Source organism: Heloderma suspectum, chromosome 1 (genome assembly GCF_057233095.1).
Source record: "Heloderma suspectum isolate Gila_16-S chromosome 1, 16-S_ref, whole genome shotgun sequence".
NCBI classification, from domain to species: domain Eukaryota; kingdom Metazoa; phylum Chordata; class Lepidosauria; order Squamata; family Helodermatidae; genus Heloderma; species Heloderma suspectum.
The window spans coordinates 13841479-13859343 of NC_139458.1; the positions used below are offsets into that span (position 1 = coordinate 13841479).

At 46.5% G+C, this 17865-nt stretch overlaps 1 protein-coding gene across 2 annotated transcripts in view; it reads left to right on the forward strand.

The window, feature by feature from the left end:
• PRKCH (protein kinase C eta) overlaps positions 1-17865 on the forward strand; it is a 156490-nt gene that overhangs the window by 124624 nt on the left and 14001 nt on the right. For both annotated transcript variants that reach the window (XR_014788084.1, XM_084836590.1), the window contains exons 11-12: positions 7108-7246; positions 8571-8759. Coding sequence is in view for 1 of the 2 variants with exons in the window: in XM_084836590.1 (XP_084692716.1) it covers positions 7108-7246; positions 8571-8759 (328 nt within the window). In the remaining variant the exon portion in view is untranslated. The remainder of the gene's footprint in view (positions 1-7107; positions 7247-8570; positions 8760-17865) is intronic.

A 17865-nucleotide genomic window follows, 5' to 3' on the forward strand; every position in this document is an offset into this window, starting at 1 on the left:
AAAGGCGAAGTACAGGCTGAAGGGGCAGGATTGCAGCTTGAGATCGATAGGCATATGGTCAAGGAACACCTCATTACTTTGAATGAGTTCAAATCTCCAGGGCCAGATGAACTGCACCCTAGAGTAATAAAGGAACGAGCAGAAGCTCTCAGAACCACTGTGTATTCTCTTTGAGCAATCATAGAGGACGGGTGAAGTGCCAGATGACTGGAGGAGGGCTAATGTGGTCCCTATCTTCAAAAAGGGTAAAAAGGAGGAACCTGGGAACTACAGACCAGTCAGTCTGACATCAATCCCTGGGAAAATTCTCGAGCAGATGATAAAGCAATCCATCTGGAAGCACCTTGAAAACAATGCAGTGATTACTCGAAGCCAACATGGATTTGTCAAAAACAAGTCCTGCCAGATGAATCTGATCTCATTTTTTGATCAAGTCACCTCCCTTGTGGACCGTGGGAATGCTGTAGACATCATATACCTCGACTTCAGCAAAGCTTTCGACAAAGTGCCCCATGATATCCTGATGAGCAAACTAGCTCAAAGTGGGCTAGATGAAACAACGATCCGGTGGTTCCACAGCTGGCTACAGAATGGGACTCAAGAGTGGTTATCAATGGGTTCTTCTCAAACTGGGGAGAGGTAACGAGTGGGGTACCGCAGGGCTCAGTCCTGGGCCCAGTGCTCTTCAACATTTGTATTAATGACTTGGAGGAGGAGGTGCAGGGAATGCTGATAAAATTTGCAGATGACACCAAATTGGGTGGGATAGCTAATACTTTGGAAGACAGAAACAAAATTCAAAGTGATCTTGATAGACTGGAGCGCTGGGCAGAAAACAGCATAATGACATTGAATAGGGATAAATGCCAAGTTCTGCACCTAGGAAAAAGAAACCAAATGCACAGTTACAAGATGGGGGATACGTGGCTCAACAACACTACAAGCGAGAAGGATCTTGGAATTGTTGTCGATCACAAGCTGAAGATGAGCCAACCATGTGATGTGGCTGCAAAAAAGGCCAATGCTCTTTTGGGCTGCATTAATAGAAGCATAGCTTCCAAATCTCAGGAAGTACTAGTTCCCCTCTACTCACCACTGGTTAGGCCTCATCTGGAGTACTGTGTCCAGTTCTGGGCACTGCACTTGAAGAAGGATGCAGACAAACTGGAGAGGGTTCAGAGGAGGGCAACAAAGATGATCAGGGGACTGGAAACAAAGCCCTATGATGAGAGACTGAAAGAACTGGGCATGTTTAGTCTTGAGAAGAGAAGACTGAGGGGAGATATGATAGCGCTCTTCAAGTCCTTGAAAGGTTGTCACAGAGAGGTAGGCCAGGATCTCTTCTCGATCCTCCCAGAGTGCAGGACACGGAATAATGGGCCCAAGTTACAGGAAGCCAGATTCCGGCTGAACATCAGGAAAAACTGCCTGACTGTTAGAGCAATACGACAATGGAACCAATTACCTAGGGAGGTGGTGGGCTCTCCCACACTCGAGGCGTTCAAGACGAGGCTGGTCAGCCATCTGTCGGGGATGCTCTGACCTGGATTCCTGCATTGAGCAGAGGGTTGGACTCGATTGCCTTGTAGGCCCCTTTCAACCCTACTATTCTATGATTCTGTGATTCTATGGATTTAAATCGGGGCCAAGAAAAACTGCAAACCACATTATTGCAGACATCTGGAAGCTGAGCCCTGCCTTCTCTCTTGGAGATGGTTCCTGGTGTAGCTGCTGCACCCACAAACCACAAAAAGCTGAGGCTCTTAAATGTTAATGCTCTCTTAGTGTGCAGTGTCAAGGATGACATGCCCAGACATGATGTATCACATTTATTTTAGTGGAGGCTTGCAAAATTTGCAGATAAAAAAAGAAAAGCAGAAACGTCACTCTATCCACCCTGCATTGCTCTACTTAAGCCTTCCCCAACTTGGTGGCTTCTAGATGTTTTGGACTTCAACTCCTATCAGCCCCAGGCAGCATGACCAATGGTCAGGAATGCTGGGAGTTGTAGTCCAAAACATCCAGAGGCCATCAGGTTGCAGAATTAATAATAATAATTATTATTATTATTTAATTTCTGTTCCGTGAATTCACAACAATTCACACACCGAAAAAAATACAAACTACAACATTAAAGCATTATGCAACATTGCAACATTATAATAAAACATAGTCTAAAAATTGCTGAACATACAAAATATAAACAATTTAAATAGCTAAAAAACAATTTCAGTAAATTCTTGTCTTGAACAGATCTGTTCAAGACAGCTGACATAAGTGCCCCATCATATGCCATTAAAGGCCTGGGAGAAGAGGGCAGTATTAACCTGGCGCCAAGAAGATGACAGTGTTGATGCCAGGCAGGCCTCAGTGTGGAGCTCGTTCCATTCCACAGTTGGGGGACCACCACTTAGAAGGCCTTCTCCCTTGTTGCCACCTTTGAAGCCTCCATCAGAGGAGACACTCAGAGGAAGGCCCCAGATTTTGTTTGTAATGTCTGGGTAGGTTCTCAGGTATTGCTATCCTCAGCTGTGTAAGGCTTTATTTAAAACCAGCACCTTTAATCTAAGAGCAACCTTAGAAGGCTGCTCTACTTAACCCAGTCACTCTTTCTCCATCTCTCTTACACACACACATACATGCTTACACTGCTCAGCCATAACACTTATTACTAATAAGGCTGGCTACTTTCTTCTCTAGACCCCTTGTTTGCATACATTTTTGAAAAATTAAATAAAATGTGAGCAGTTGGAATATTCATAAATATTCCATAACAGCTCTCAACTGAACCAATGGCTGGGGTCCGCTCAGGTTAGGCAACTGAAGTTAGAGCTCTCACTGCTGCTAGCTGTAGACTCTTCAAACAACAGAGCCTGCATTTACCACAGGGGTTTTTTTTCTTTTGTTGAAAACATAACAACGTATAACATAAGTGAAAGTAGTTACAGCCGAGGCCAGATTGGAAAGGATCAAAAGAACAATGAGCAGGAAGAAGAAGACACGGAGGGAGGACATGGTGTTGAGAATCCTAAAAATTGAAGGAGGAAAGATGATCACTTGATAAAACTAAAGGATCTACGGGGGGAGGAAAGAAAATAGGAGAAACAATAGCAGGCTTCAAGGGAACAGAACAGCAGAAGAAAAAGAAAGGTTGAACATATGAAGGGAAAAAAGGAAAGATGAAGAAGACAGAGTTTTAAGAGAAGAAGACCTGAGAGGACCAAGGGATCAAGAAGGTTGAAAACTGAGAGATAGAATGAAACAATGAAAAGAGGGGATGGGGACAAGAAACGTAAGAGTTAACAAGAAAAGAAAATATAAAGTGAGAGAAAAAGAATGGAATGTAAACTTACAAACAAAATCTGCAGACGAACTGTTTGGGAGACTCCCGCAGAGGCCAACCAGAGGTACTACCCACCTCCAAATCTTGGGCTCTCCGACATTTCCTGATGAATATTTTTTTAAAGTGGCAGACTTGGTAGTTGTCATTGCCACAGCCCAAATGAGTACTTAATACTCAGTAATTTAACATTTTCCTTTAGCCTTCTAGGCATTTTGGTGCGCCTTGGGGGCCCTCTTAAATTTTGTAAATAAAAATAATGAAAAATAATTCTCCTATAAAACCAAAATATCCATTTACCAGTGATGCATAGTACGGTGCAATGCTATGCATGTCTTCTCAGAAGTAAGCCCTATTGAGTTCCGTGGGGCTTGCTCCCAAGTAACTATATATAGGATTACAGCGTAAATGTCAGTAAGCAGAGAGAGCTTAAATCCAGAGCCACAGTCCTGTGCATGTTTGTTTATTACATTTCTATACTGCTCAATAGTCAAATAGTCTCAATAGTCTCTGGGCAGTTACACAATAATTAAAACCACAAAGTACAGTATAAAAACAATATAAAAACTTAAAACTACAGTATAAATATGCAACCAGAATAAAACCTAGCAGCAATGCAGAGATTTAAAATACAGTATCAGATATAAAACAGCAAAGCTAAAAGACTAGGACTCTGAAATGCTAAACTCCTGGGAAAACAAAAAGGTCTTCATGTGGTGCCGGAAAGAGCACAACATAGGCATTCTTTTTAGACAGGAAAAAAGTCCTACATGACTGGCTGGGGAATGCTGGCAGTGGATGGACTTTTTTCTATCTAAACAGGCATAGGATTCGGGCTGAACATCAGGAAAAACGTCCTGACTGTTAGAGCAATACGACAATGGAACCAATGACCTAGGGAGGTAGTGGGCTCTCCCACACTGGAGGTGTTCAAGACGAGGCTGGACAGCCACCTGTCGGGGATACTCTGACTTGGATTCCTGCAGGGGGTTGGACTCGATGGTCCTATAGGCCCCTTCCCACCCTACTATTCTATGATTCTATGATCCTATGAGACTGAAAGAACTGGGCATGCTTAGCCTTGAGAAGAGAAGACCGAGGGGAGATAGGATAGCACTCTTCAAGTACTTTAAAGGTTGTCACAGAGAGGAAGGCCAGGATCTCTTCTCGATCATCCCAAAGTGCGGGAGACGGAATCAAGGGCTCAAGTTACAGGAAGCCAGACTCTGGCTGAACATCAGGAAAAACGTCCTGACTGTTAGAGCAGGCAGTAATTTTTGTGAACCACCCAGGGAGCTTGGGCTATTGGGCAGTATAGAAATTAGATAGATAGATAGATAGATAGATAGATAGATAGAGCGAGCGAGCGAGCGAGCGAGCGAGCGAGCGAGCAATACAACAGTGGAACCAATGACCTAGGGAGGTGGTGGGCTGTCCCACACTAGAGGCATTCAAGATGAGGCTGGACAGCCACCCGTCAGGGATGCTCTGACTTGAATTCCTGCAGGGGGTTGAACTCCATGGTCTTGTAGGCCCCTTCCAACCCTACTATTCTATGATTCTATGATATATATATATATAATGCATTTATTTTTACAGTATTTCAAGAAAATAAAAGAAGACTAGAGCCTTCCGGAGCATGTATAGGGTATTTGAAGATTGATTGAACAAGGGATCGAAAAGTGTGTGCATGTGTGTATTAGGGAGTGGGATGTGCAGTTTCTTGTCGTTAGGGTGACAGACAAGAATGACACATAAGCTTTCAGCTGACTGTGTTTCTGACTGTTCAAATAAAGTTTTGCGCTTTCCAAATGGACACTGGTAATGCCAGGCAGGCCAACAGGACTCAGATGCATCATAAGCGAGTCTCAAATCAGAGTTGCCCAGAGGCTCCAGCGCAGGAGGGGAGATCTTGAAGATAAGTAGGATGCCAAAGCTGAGCAGAGGAAGACACAGAAGTGTGGGGGGCATGGAGGGGGGGTTGGGGGATGATCCCGAGAAGAGCAGGGGGGAGCAGAGGAGGAGTGAAGTAGAAAGAAACAATCCAAGTCAAGTGAAGGCACATTGTGAAGTTGGGAAGCCAAAAGGTAAAGAAGGGTAAAAGGGAGACGTTTGTGATGTGTTCGCAGAGAAGGAGAAATGAAAAGATCCGGAACAGAGCAAGAAGAGGTGAAAGTGTGATTTGAAGAAAGGATGGGGAAAGGAGAGAATTAATGAGTGGGGTTGATTTCAGAAGAGGAGGAGAAACAAGTTGGTAACGAGGAGCACAAAAGCAAAGAAGGCCTGCATTGTCACCACAGCTGGTACCTTATGGAGCGGGAGAAGAAGCCTATTTTGCCATAGGTCACCCTTCCCCAACCTAGTGCCCTCCAGCTGTGCCGGACTACAGCTCCCATTACCCCCAGCCCACATGGCTAGTGGCTGGGAATAATGGGGGTTGTAGTCCCACACATCTAAAGAGCGCCAGGTTGGGAAAGGAAGGACTGGGTTACCCTGTTAAATCTTTGTTTGATGCTAAAGTTTCTAATGGCGAAGTATCTGGGGATAAACTTGGTTGACTTTTGGTCTGGATTTGTAAAACAGCGGACATAAAGGCCTTATGGTCAGTGGAGGCTGGTGGCTCTGATGTCAGTGGGGTGGTGAATCCATTCCAGGTTTCAGTCAGAACTCTGCAGAGCACCTTGGATAGCTCCTTTAGAGTTCTGACTGAAACCCAGAGAGGATTCACCACCCCACTGACATCAGAGCCACCAGCCTCCACTGGGCATGGTCATCTTTAGTCTCCACCCCACACCCATCCTAGGCATAACACTATATACCTGGAACATCAGGGGATAATCATCTTCCACCCCTGGCTGAGAGAATTCACCCACACACCCCAACTCTCTAGGCCTTAGGCCTTGTAGCGGGAGCTGCGACTGGACTGCTCTTCCCTGGAACGGCAGGAGTTATCTCATGTCCTGCCAGGGCTGAAGTGATTCCATCTGGCGGTCTTAATACTACACACAAATGTTTATTTTTGTCCCACTGATACAGTTAAAATATTGGTTCACTCCTTCATTCCTTCTAGACCTGATTGCCGTTCCTTCCAGTTTACTCATCCCTCATCTGCAACATCTCTTTTCTCTTTCGAGCTCTGCTGCTCATTTTGTGTTTTCCACTCCAGTGTTTTCCTCACCTCTTTCCATTTATGATTTTCTCTTCATTGACTTTCCTTTTTTATCACACTCACTTTTCCAGCTTCGGAGGCAGTATTCCCCTGAATGCTGTTTCATGGGTGGTGGGAATAGGATCAGCAATGGTGGGCTATTATTGTCATTCCCAGCTTGTTGGTTTCCTGGAGGTGCCTGGCTAGGCATTGTTGGAAGCAGGCTACTGGGCTAGATGGCCCTTTGTCCTGATCCAGCAGGGCTCTTTCTTATGTTTTTGCGCAGAGGATCATGGGCAATTTGAAGGCATGCCGGATTGGGTTGCTATACTCACCATTACAGTCAGTTCTGACTGTGTTCTGGGAAATTGGTTGTTCTTCCATTGTGGCAGTGATTGTAACACAAGTAACGCAGTGGCTCTCTTCCAGCTTTTATGCCATATTGACAACACTCATATGACTCGTTACAGACCAGAGTATGTTTTCAGCATCACTTGTGAACGCCCTCCCCCCATGAAAAGAGTATCATCAGCACTGGACTTGTTAACTCACTTCCTTTTTGTCTCTTTGTGCCTCAATGTGCCACCCACAAACTGATGAATGTCGATTATTATCGCAGGGATCTGAAGCTGGATAACGTGTTACTGGATCATGAGGGCCACTGCAAGCTGGCTGACTTTGGGATGTGCAAAGAAGGGATCCGTGATGGGATTACCACGGCAACATTCTGTGGAACACCCGACTATATCGCCCCAGAGGTACAGGAAAGATTTCACCCATGTTGTCTCTCAGTGGCTCTTAAAAGCCCACATTTCCTATCAGATCGGTGTAGCCTGTGGGATAGATTAGCTAGGTGGGTTGTGCAATCTGCTTGATCTTGGTGGTAGAATAAATTATTCAAGGGAAGCAAAATATTTCCATACTTTACTTATCACGAGCTCAACTTTCAAAGACATCCACATCTGTGCTGATGTGGAAACAGGCATGCTCAGTGGCAATGCAGCACAGATAGCCAACCTGCTCCACAACGCTAACGTGTGTATATTCATATCAAACGTATGCACTGCCCTTTTGTGCAGGGCACGGTGCAGGACATTATCATTTGACATTTCCTAATCTACTTTCTGGCCCTTCTACCAGCTAGTTCACACATTTCACTTGCACTTCCGTCACTTGGGGCTCGTTCACACATGCATCTGCACCTCTTGATTTCCCAGCATTCGATGACATGTCAACTGTACTCATTGGAAAAGGAGCCTAATGAAAGTTCCGCCTGTGAAGAGTTGTGATGACTTATTCATGCATGCAAGTTATCACTTGATCCTGCAATCATCAAATGTTGGTCATGCAAATGTAAACCAGACCTTGATTACACTACATTTGTAGGGACTGGAGAGTCCTGCCCTTGAGCTGATATGAAACTCACATCCAGGTGTGGTGTTTGATCTGCGATGCTCTTCAGGGCCGGCCCTACCATTCGGAAGAGTGAGGTGGCTGCCTCAGGTGTCAGATCCGCGGGGGGGGGGGGGAGCAGTGCCAAGTTGTTACAGGACAAAGCTGTACATGTAACCCCGTAGCATGCCCTGCACCCCCTAAGCTACCCTGTTGTCCTCAGCTGCAGGAGAGCCAACAAGTATTGAAGTAAACTTTGATTGCCAGTTTGATTTCCTTCTGTACATGGAGTGGCGGGATGGGGCACCATCTTGCTCTTTGCCTCAGGCAGCAAAACCGCTAGGGCTGGCCCTGATGCTCTTTGACACATGCAAGTCATCCCTTGATGTTGCAGTCATCAAGTGAAGAACAGACAGGGACTGAAAGGGCCTACTTTGGAGAAGTCTATCAGTGGCTACTAGTCCTGATGGCTTTATGCTATCTCCAGTATCAGAGGCAGTACACCAGTTGCTGGAGAACATGGGCAGGAGGGTGCTGTTGCACTCCTGTCCTGCTTGTGGGTCTCCCGTTGACAGCCACAGTGGTTGTCCACTGTGTGAACAGAATGCTGGACTAGATGTACCGTTGACCTGATCCAGCATGGGTTCAGAGGGCAGAATTATTGATTTGGACCTCTTCATTCCATTGCAGATTTTGCAGGAGATGCTCTACGGTCCTGATGTTGACTGGTGGGCAATGGGAGTGCTACTCTATGAGATGCTCTGTGGCCATGCCCCCTTTGAGGCCGAAAATGAGGATGACCTCTTTGAGGCCATTCTCAATGATGAAATTGTCTACCCAACTTGGCTCCAGGAGGATGCAGTGACAATCCTGAAAGCTGTACGTATTCCTTTGGGTTTGGCACGTTTATTTCTAGCTTGCACCAGTTTTCTCTGGCTGGATGCATGTTGTTAAAGAGAGATATGAAAAATTGGTGAAGCTGGAAGGGACCCCAAAAGACGAACTCGTCTTCCTCACCTTGTAAAGGGCTGGAGCAGCTTCCCTATGAGGAAAGATTACAACGTTTGGGACTTTTTAGGTCAGGACAAAAGGCAAGTAAGGGGGGACATGACAGAGGTTATCAAATTATGCATGGTGTGGAAAAAGTGAATAGGGGGATGTTTCTCTCTCTCAGTGGAGGCACCTTGGATAGCTCTTTTAGAGATCTGAATGGTTCTGACTGAAACCTGGAGTAGGTTCACCGCCCCACTGATATCAGGGCCACCAGCCTCCGCTGCTCGCTCTCCCTCTTAATGCTAGAACCCGGGTCATCCAATGAAGCTGAATGGTGGGAGATTCAAGACAGACCAAAGGAAAGTCTTCTCCGCAGAGCACATAGTTAACCTAGGGAATTTGCACCCTCTCAACGTGGTGACAGCTACCAACTTGGACAGCTTTAAAAAGGGAGGTAGACAAATTAATGGAGGATAAAGTTACCAATGGCTACTAGTCATGATGGGCGTATACTGTATCTCAATATCAGTTGCTGGGGAACATGAGCAGGAGGGTGCCGTAAGTGTGCTCGTGTCCTTCTTGTGGGCTTCCCACTGGGACATCTGGTTGGCCACTGTTGGACAAAGCGCAGGATAAGAGAGGCCTTTGGCTTGATCCAGCAGCGCTCTCTTTGTGTTCAATGTTCTTATTCCTTCAAGGACCGCAGGGTGAGTATGTGGTCTCCTGGCATTTTAGCCTCACTATGCCCTGCAAAGGACATTGAGTCTGAAAGGGAGCAATTAACCCAAGGATCACCCAGCAAGCTTTGTGGTTGAGGGTAGATTTAAAGCCATGTCTCCCTGTCTAAGCTGGAATGCTGGACTAGATGGACCCTTGGTCTGATCCAGCACTGCTTTTCCTAGGTTCTTGTTGGAGTAGAATAAATTAAAACCAAAAGTGGATTCATATGATTTTTCCCCTGCTCCTGCACACCCACACACCCACACACACACTTCCATATCACCTTAAAATGTATTGGATTCCTATTCCATTAATGGCTTTTGATGCAAATGGCTTAGTCAGCATGTGAAGCAAAAATATTCCTGGAGGAGAAGGCTATCAATGGCTTCTAGTCCTGATGGCTATATGCTACCTCCAGTATCAGAGGCAGTACACCTGTGTACACCAGTTGCTGGGGAACATGTGTGGGAGGGTGCTGTTGCTCTCATGTCCTTCTTGTGGGTTCCTGTGGGCAGCTGGTTGGCCACTGTGTCAACAGAATGCTGGACTAGATGGACCCTTGGTCTGATCCAGCAAGGCTCTTCTTGTGTTCTTATTATTGAAGATAATTTATTTTATTTTTAACTATTTCACTTATATCCCACCATTCTTCTAAGGAACTCAACGGTGTGTGCATAGTTCTCTTCACCGCTCCTTTCCCTATATTATCCTCACAACAACCTTGTGAGGTAGTTTGACTGAGAGAGAGTGACTGGCTCCAGGTTACCTAGTGAGCTTGCATGGCTAAGTTGGGATTTGAACTGGGGTTTCTGCAGTCCTAGTCCAACAGTCTAACTCAGGTTTCCCCAACCTGGGGCTCCCCAGATGTGTTGGGCGACAACTGGAGGATTATGAGAGCTGTCATCCAACATATCCAGTGGGCACCAGGTCAGAGAAGGTGGGTCTAACCATTACATCAGACTTTAGAGTAATGTCTAGTTTGGCCCCAAGCAAGACGAATAACCAGCTAGGCCACTTTAAAACCATGTAGCACTACTGGCCATCAGTGTTTCCATGAAGTTTAGAGTTTACATATGCTGCTACCAAATTAAAAAAAGAAGCACCCCAGGAAAGGTTGTGTCTGCTGTTCCCAGTTCCCCCCCCCCTTAGAAACCCGTTCAAGAAGGAGGTTGTTGTTTGGGCAGTTTATCCATTTCCTCTTAGGAGCCATATTGCTTTCCCAAGATTCTCCTTTGGATGGAAGGTCTTGGAAGGTCAGTTCTCTTCCTGGAACTTTCTTGGAAGCGGCTTCAGCAAGAAAACAACACTGACCTGTACACCCAAGGGATTGGTTTGGAAAGCAGAACAAGGTCTTTTGGATTCTTGATGGGAACACTCCCCTTCAATAATATGTTGTTCATGAATAATTTTTTGTTGATTTTCCAAAACAAATAACATTTCCATATAATAAAAGGTCAATCTACTTGGGGGAGCGGACAACTAGAATAGCACTAGTATATGTATTTATTTTTTCAAAGAGAAACTTTGGAATGTACTCTTGGCCAAATGTGGGAACATGATTGTCTTGGGAAATACACAGTGCATTTGGGCTTCGGGTTTTCTTTAACTCATCCTTCAGTAATTTTCCTCCTCTTTAATACATTAGTAAATTCAGCTTGAATTTTGCGAACATCGATATACACTTGTGAATGCTGTTGCAGCTTCCTCCAAATTTCACTCAAGGGGTCAACAGACTTCCCAGAGCATCCCAGACATACCATCTCATAAATGGTTTTCACTTCCTGTGTTTCACCTCGTAATGATGTACACTCCAGGGCCCTGTGTATGTTATAGCAGCGGAAAGAGTCCTGCCTTTTGTGGCTTTAGCCTATGGTGCTGTTGCAAAATTTCAAAGCCCTGTTGCTATCTGGCCAGTCACATGGGTTCTTCCTGCACAATCATTGCCCAGCTGGGATCGGCTCCATTAATGTGGTTGGGGAGACATGATAGACATCTACAAAATTATGCGTAGTGTGGAGAATGTGGATAGGGAGACATTTTTCTCCCTCGCTCAAAATACTAGAACCCGGGGTTATCCTATGAAGCTGATTGCTGGGAAATTCAGGACAGATAAAAGGAAAGACCTCTTCACACAGTGCATAGCTAAACTATGGAATTCGCTACCACAGGATGTAGTGATGGACATCAATTTGGATGGCTTTAAAAGGGGGTTGGACAAATTCCTGGAGGATAAAGCTATCAATGGCTACTAGTCTTGATGGCTATGTGTGACCTCCAGAGGGGGTATGTCTATGTACACCAGTTGTTGGGGAACATGGGCAGGAGAGTGCTGTTGCACTCATGTTCTGCTTGTGCATTTCTTGGTCGACAACTGGTTGGCCAGTGTGTGAACAATATGAATAATACTGGGCTAGATGGACCCTTGCTCAGATCCATCATGGCTCTTCTTAGGTTCTTATGTGGTGGTGGATCATGGCTCCCACTCCACTGCTGTAATGTATAAAGGGCCATTTCACATCCTGAGTTTTAACTGTGAAGCATTACTGTCCTGCTGTCCTCTCTAGTAATCAAGGTGTTTGGGGGCCAAATTAGAAGTGATGGGATGTGGAACCTCAGGCCTGCAGGCCAAATCTGGGCCAACTGTGGATCAAATCTGGTGCTCTGGGGTTCCTCAGAAGGCCCTGCCTCTTTCTTCTTTCCCCGACTGCTGATTGTTTGGCGGTTTCCCGGCTTTTGCAGTTTCCCCCATTCTAAAAGGTTGAAATGCCTCACTTAAAGCGTAGTTGCCGGCAGTCAGAGCTTTGAGCTAAATATGTTGGTACTTTTGGCCCCACCCCTTTTGTCTTCAGCCCCGCCCACCCCTGGAATGTGGCCCCTGAGGGCTTCTCCGAAATGGAATTTGTCCCTTAGAATGAAAGAGGGCTGACACACCCACTGCCATGCAATATGGTGGGTGTGATTTAAAGCACAGCATGGGCAGGTGGAACGAGGAAGCTGAACTCTTCCCAACCACTGTTTTGTGCAGCTTTGCTCCCAGTTAGGTTCTGCGATCTCAAATAACACTCGCTGGAAGAAAAATGGCATCTGTTTCCTAAGGGCGGGGGGAGTGTAGGTGAGGGGAAAGTTTGGTTCCCCTCTCCTGCACACCCACGTTGTGCTTTAAATTATCCCCAACTCTACACTTTGTAGGGAATTGGCAGAACCCAAATCAGGTCCAGTTGCCAACACGCCTAGCTGTGCCGTCGGACGGCACAGATTACCAAATGTAGTGTACTTTCCAACTAGTGTGGAAGTAATGTAATAATTTGGGGGCGTCCTTTGTGTCCTCCTTTTGGCTGAAGAGATATGCAAAGAACCTTATTTCAGAAGTATTTTCTTTTACTCAAGTTCAGGTCCCTAGGTTGTGTGGAAGTACCCCAGTAATTCTGATACCTATATCTCAAGTCAGTCAGTGAGGTCCAACCCTGTGGAAGTGAATGTAGGAAACCTCCTGCGAGAGGAAACTGGCCCATGTCTAACTGACAGCAGCTTGGTCTACATCAGGATAATCACTGGGACTTCCCCTGGGCGCCAGTGTGCCTGCAGACACCGCTCTTGGTGCCTGTTAGGTTCCCTGCGCCTCCTGATTTCATTTGATATTTCATCATCGTCTTCATCATGATATAAACTGGGAAGCTGACATGCTGCAAAGCACCATCTTTATTTGGCTGCAAAAGAGAGCGGTCTTGCATTTTGGAACTGAGACCCTGCCTCTACATTGTACTTGGGTTCTTGGGCAAATTACTTTTCTCTTAGTCTCACCAGTTTGGCTTCTGGACAGTGAGTGTGTTGTGACCAGCCATGGCCCCCCCGTGGCAGACATTTTGTGAGAGTGCCCATGATTCTGCCTCAAAATGTCAAATGTGCCTACCAGTCCAGAAAGGTTGGGGACCTTGCAAAGAAGGCCCTATGCCCTGTTCAAAATCAGTGCAGCATTTAGGAAAGAAATGAAATTCCAGAGATAACCGGTGGTTATTCTACAGAGCTTTTTTCTGAAATAATGGGCATCAGTTTTCTTCAGGTGTGGTCTGTGGATATGTGATGTGGTATTTTTTAATTAATGGTTTATTTAAATCTCTAGCCTACCCCACCCATCTCAAAGACTCGAGGCCTGAAAGAACAATTTAAAACAATCCATTACCATTAGATGAAAGCAAATGAAAATATGTTATTAAAACCTAGCCCCTGTAGCTCCAGCCACTAAACACAGGGTGATTGGTTTTTTCACATAGTTATAGCACACTTATTAGCATCTCCTCCCTCAATGATCTCCTCTCCCCTGCTGAAGTTTACACTCCTTGTGCAGCAATCCTATGCACATTTAGCTGGGCATAAATTTCACTGAACTCAGTGGTGCTTATGTCTGAATAGACACATGTATAGGACTGCACTGTCGAGCACTTACTTTCATTATCTGTTTTCACTCTATTTAAGCAATTCGTGTAAAAGTGCAGCCTTTGGAAACCAGTGAGGGGTTTTTCCTCAGCAGAAGGCAGTTCTGCATATGCAGCAGACTTCGTTAAGGGCAGTTAGACTACATTCCTCTTAACAGGAAGCAGCACAGGAAGGAGATCAAATCAGGCTGGAGCCAACGAGTCCAAAAAGGGCAGCGTTTTCACTGACTCACAGGGGGCAACATGTAGGCTTCCTAGAAAACGGGCACTTGTGATTAGGGATGTATGAAAATCACTTACCTTTTGGGGATTATGCTAATGGTTGGGGGGGAGGCGTTCCGTTCCTCCCCCCCCGGAATCCTGGCTGGCCGGCTCCGCTCCGCAGGGATTCTGCAGAGTCGCCGGCTGGCTCCGCCAGCAGCCGGACATCCGGCCGCTGGCTAGCAGGGACACAAATGGCGGCAGCCGTAGCCGCTGCCGTTTGCGTCCCTGCAGTCAGCCGTGATAGGCTACGTAAATGTTTATGTAGCCTATCACGGCTGATTTAAAAGAAAAAAAAAAGCGCCGCCATTTGCATTCCTTATTTTGGCACGTCTTAGTCTACATCAAGATTTACGTAGACTAAGACGGCGAAAATAAGGAACGCAAATGGCGGCGCCCATGGGCGCCGCCATTTGCGTACGCGCGTGTTTTTTTTCTTTTAAATCAGCCGTGATAGCCTACGTAAACATTTATGTAGCCTATCACGGTGTTTTTTAAAAATCTAGCCGTGATAGACTACGTAAGTCTTTACGTAGCCTATCACGGTTTTTGTTTGTTTGTTTTTTAACTGGAAATGGCGGCGGCGGCAGCTGGTCAGAAGACCGGCCGTCGCAGCCGCTGCCACCGAACCGCTGCCGGACCCACCGCGGCCAGGAAGATCCACCCAAGGTAAGTCCTGTCCCGGGGGGGGGGGGGCGGTGGGGCAGACCATTCCGCCACCAATTTCGGGGGGCCGAATGCACTGGCATTCGGCCTCCCCGAGATCCGTGGCGGAATTCTCTGACATCCCTACTTGTGATGCGAGCGGCTGCTGCTGACTTGATTCCCTGAATGTCTGATAGAACTTGGGCTGGCAATGCCAGGATCATAAATCTAGGAATTGCCACAAATGCCATCCAGCCAAAAGAGGCTGCCAGCCTGTGCCGTTAAAGTATGAATCACCCCAAAAGAGGAAATGCATCGCCAGAAAAGAGGACAGTGATTTGCATAAAGTTCGCACGTGCATATGTACATCCTCTTGCCACCCTATCTACCACTTCAACCTAATGGGCTCTCTCTCTCTCTCTCTCTGTCTCTCTCTCTCTCTCTCTCACACACACACACACACACACACAAATACAGATATCACACACAGACATGTAGAAGGTGCTCTCTTGCTCACCGTGTTGCCCCAGCCATAGGCTTCGAACTCTTAATTTAGAGGTGCCAAGATAGTGATAAATCAGATCCAGGTTTACTTACAAGGAGTACTTTATTGAGTAACTTACAGCACACAGGCATACCCAATGGTTGGATCAGACAGCTTCTCTGAACCCAGAGCCATGGGGTACAATGGGTTTTATACCATACATGTGAGCAATGAGGCAGCATAACAGCAGCAAGCTCCTCATAGCGTTCATTCCCGGCATAGACTAGCAGGTCCTGGTGCTCAGCACAGCCACCTGCAGCTTTAAGACCAACAAACTTCACTTCCCAGGCACATCTTGATTCACTCATTAGTATGAAATGTGCTAGGCCATGCTATCGGCCCTTTGACTCATCTTCACATGATCAGAGGCTTACTAACTAGCATGGAAATTGCACCCATAATGAACTTAAGCAAGGCATTATGGATCTCTAGGCCCCTATAACGCTACAGGTGGCTTGGTTACACTCCTGGGGCCATTACACTCGCTCTCGCTCTCTCAATTGCTATCTATGAAGAGGCTATAACTGCATGCATCCCTACTACCTTACACAGCATAACAGAGCTTAGTGCTGCCTGTACCTCACAGGCCTTTGCATGTACATTCTCGTAAACGCAGGACATAATTACACCACAGGTATAATCTGCTAATAATCGTTCTCTCTTCCCAGGGAACCGTTGTCATATGTGGCTGGGGCTGGGAGGCAGGATATGTGTGAGGGATCGCTAACAGACACTGGTCAGCACCGAACAACAGTTGCCAGGATTTGGGGGAGGAAAGCATGACGGTGAAAGTGGTGGAAAACGAGGCATATGTTTGCTGCACACATCTGCCGCTGACGCAGTGTGGACAGTGCAGTTTAGGGTGGCGTTCACCCCGGTTCCGGACCAGGCTCAGTGTTGGGTTAAACAAAGGGGCTCTCCAAAAGCAAGACAGTAAACGGGCAACGGTCCAGAGTCCAACCCCAGCCGCACCACTGCCTGCTCCTGCCTCTTTTCCTCACTTCTGCTGCCACCTGCATGCTTGCCAGGCAGAGAGCCACTCTCTGTTCCTCCTCCTCCACATCACCACCCTTGTCTGGGCCAGAGCAAGGGGCAGGTGAACGAGCAGGTCGCAGGAGCTCTCGGACATGCCTGGCCAGCCACCCCCCGACTATAAAATGCCTTTTAAAATAAGAAAGGATGCTGCCCGGATGTGGGCCTGTGGCAAGTGCCCAACTCGGCTGACCCTTGACGCTGGCCCTGCATTGTCCTTGAAAATACCACGTAGCTTCTTCCGAACAGGGGTGCACGACTGATGCAAGAAAAGGCCTACGGCAGGGAGGAAGACACAGCTCTGCCTTCCACGTTCGTGACAAATCTCCCACAGCTGCAACGCAACAAGTCCCACATAACGACCTGAAAAGTCCCACGGCTGCAATGGCCAGGCACCACGGGGAGGGCATGGCGGCTCACCACCACCAAAAGCACTCTAGATCAGCCTTCCCCAAGCTGGTGCCCTCCAGATGGTTTGGGACTACAAGCCCCGGCCAGCATGCCCAATGCTCAGGCATCCTGGGATTTGCAGTCCAAAACACCTGGAGAGTCCCCCAAGGCTGCTGGAGATGGTGAGTCGTATTACCGTGGCAAGAATGGGCAGTGGTGTGCTTCCAGCAGCAATATGTTTCTGCCCTGCCCTTTATGTTGCTTGAAGGAAAAAAAGACACATTTTCCATCCCTTTTTATCCAAATCTAGTGCAAAGCAGAAGGAGCTGCTCACCTGTGCAGGCTGTATGACAGAAAGGTGCTCAGGAACCCCTGATCGTAGAGACTTCAGCCCTATACACACTTACCTGGGAGTAAGTTCCATGGAACTCAGTTGGGCTTACTTTCAAGTTGACATGTATAGATTGCACTGTGTGCTGGTGTGTTATCTCCACCTGATCGGCCAATTAATTTATGACTATCACTTTAGTCAGTTTAAACATTGCAGCTTTAGTTGGAGCCAGAAAAACAAAATTCAGTGACTGGTACAAAATATGTACATTTATCTAAATCTATAGATAAATAATTTGGCATGTCATTTATATGCAAAGGGGGAAGAAGAATGGCCTTGTAGGCCCCTTCCAACCCTACTATTCTGTGATTCTAAGAAGATCAAGGCCATAATGCGTCTCCCGCTGGGAATATAATTTTGGCATCAAGAATTTTGCCAAGGGTTTCCCACACACTTCAAACCTATCTTTGCAGTGAAAATCCATCTGATTTCTGGATTCTTTTCCCAGCCTTTGAGTCAGCCAAGAAGTGTAACAAGGGAAACGCCCTGGCCCAATTACCCCATTGTCTTTGTTTCCTTTGACAATATTATCTGCCCTTCTGGATACACGCATGTGATTAATATTGATCTTATACA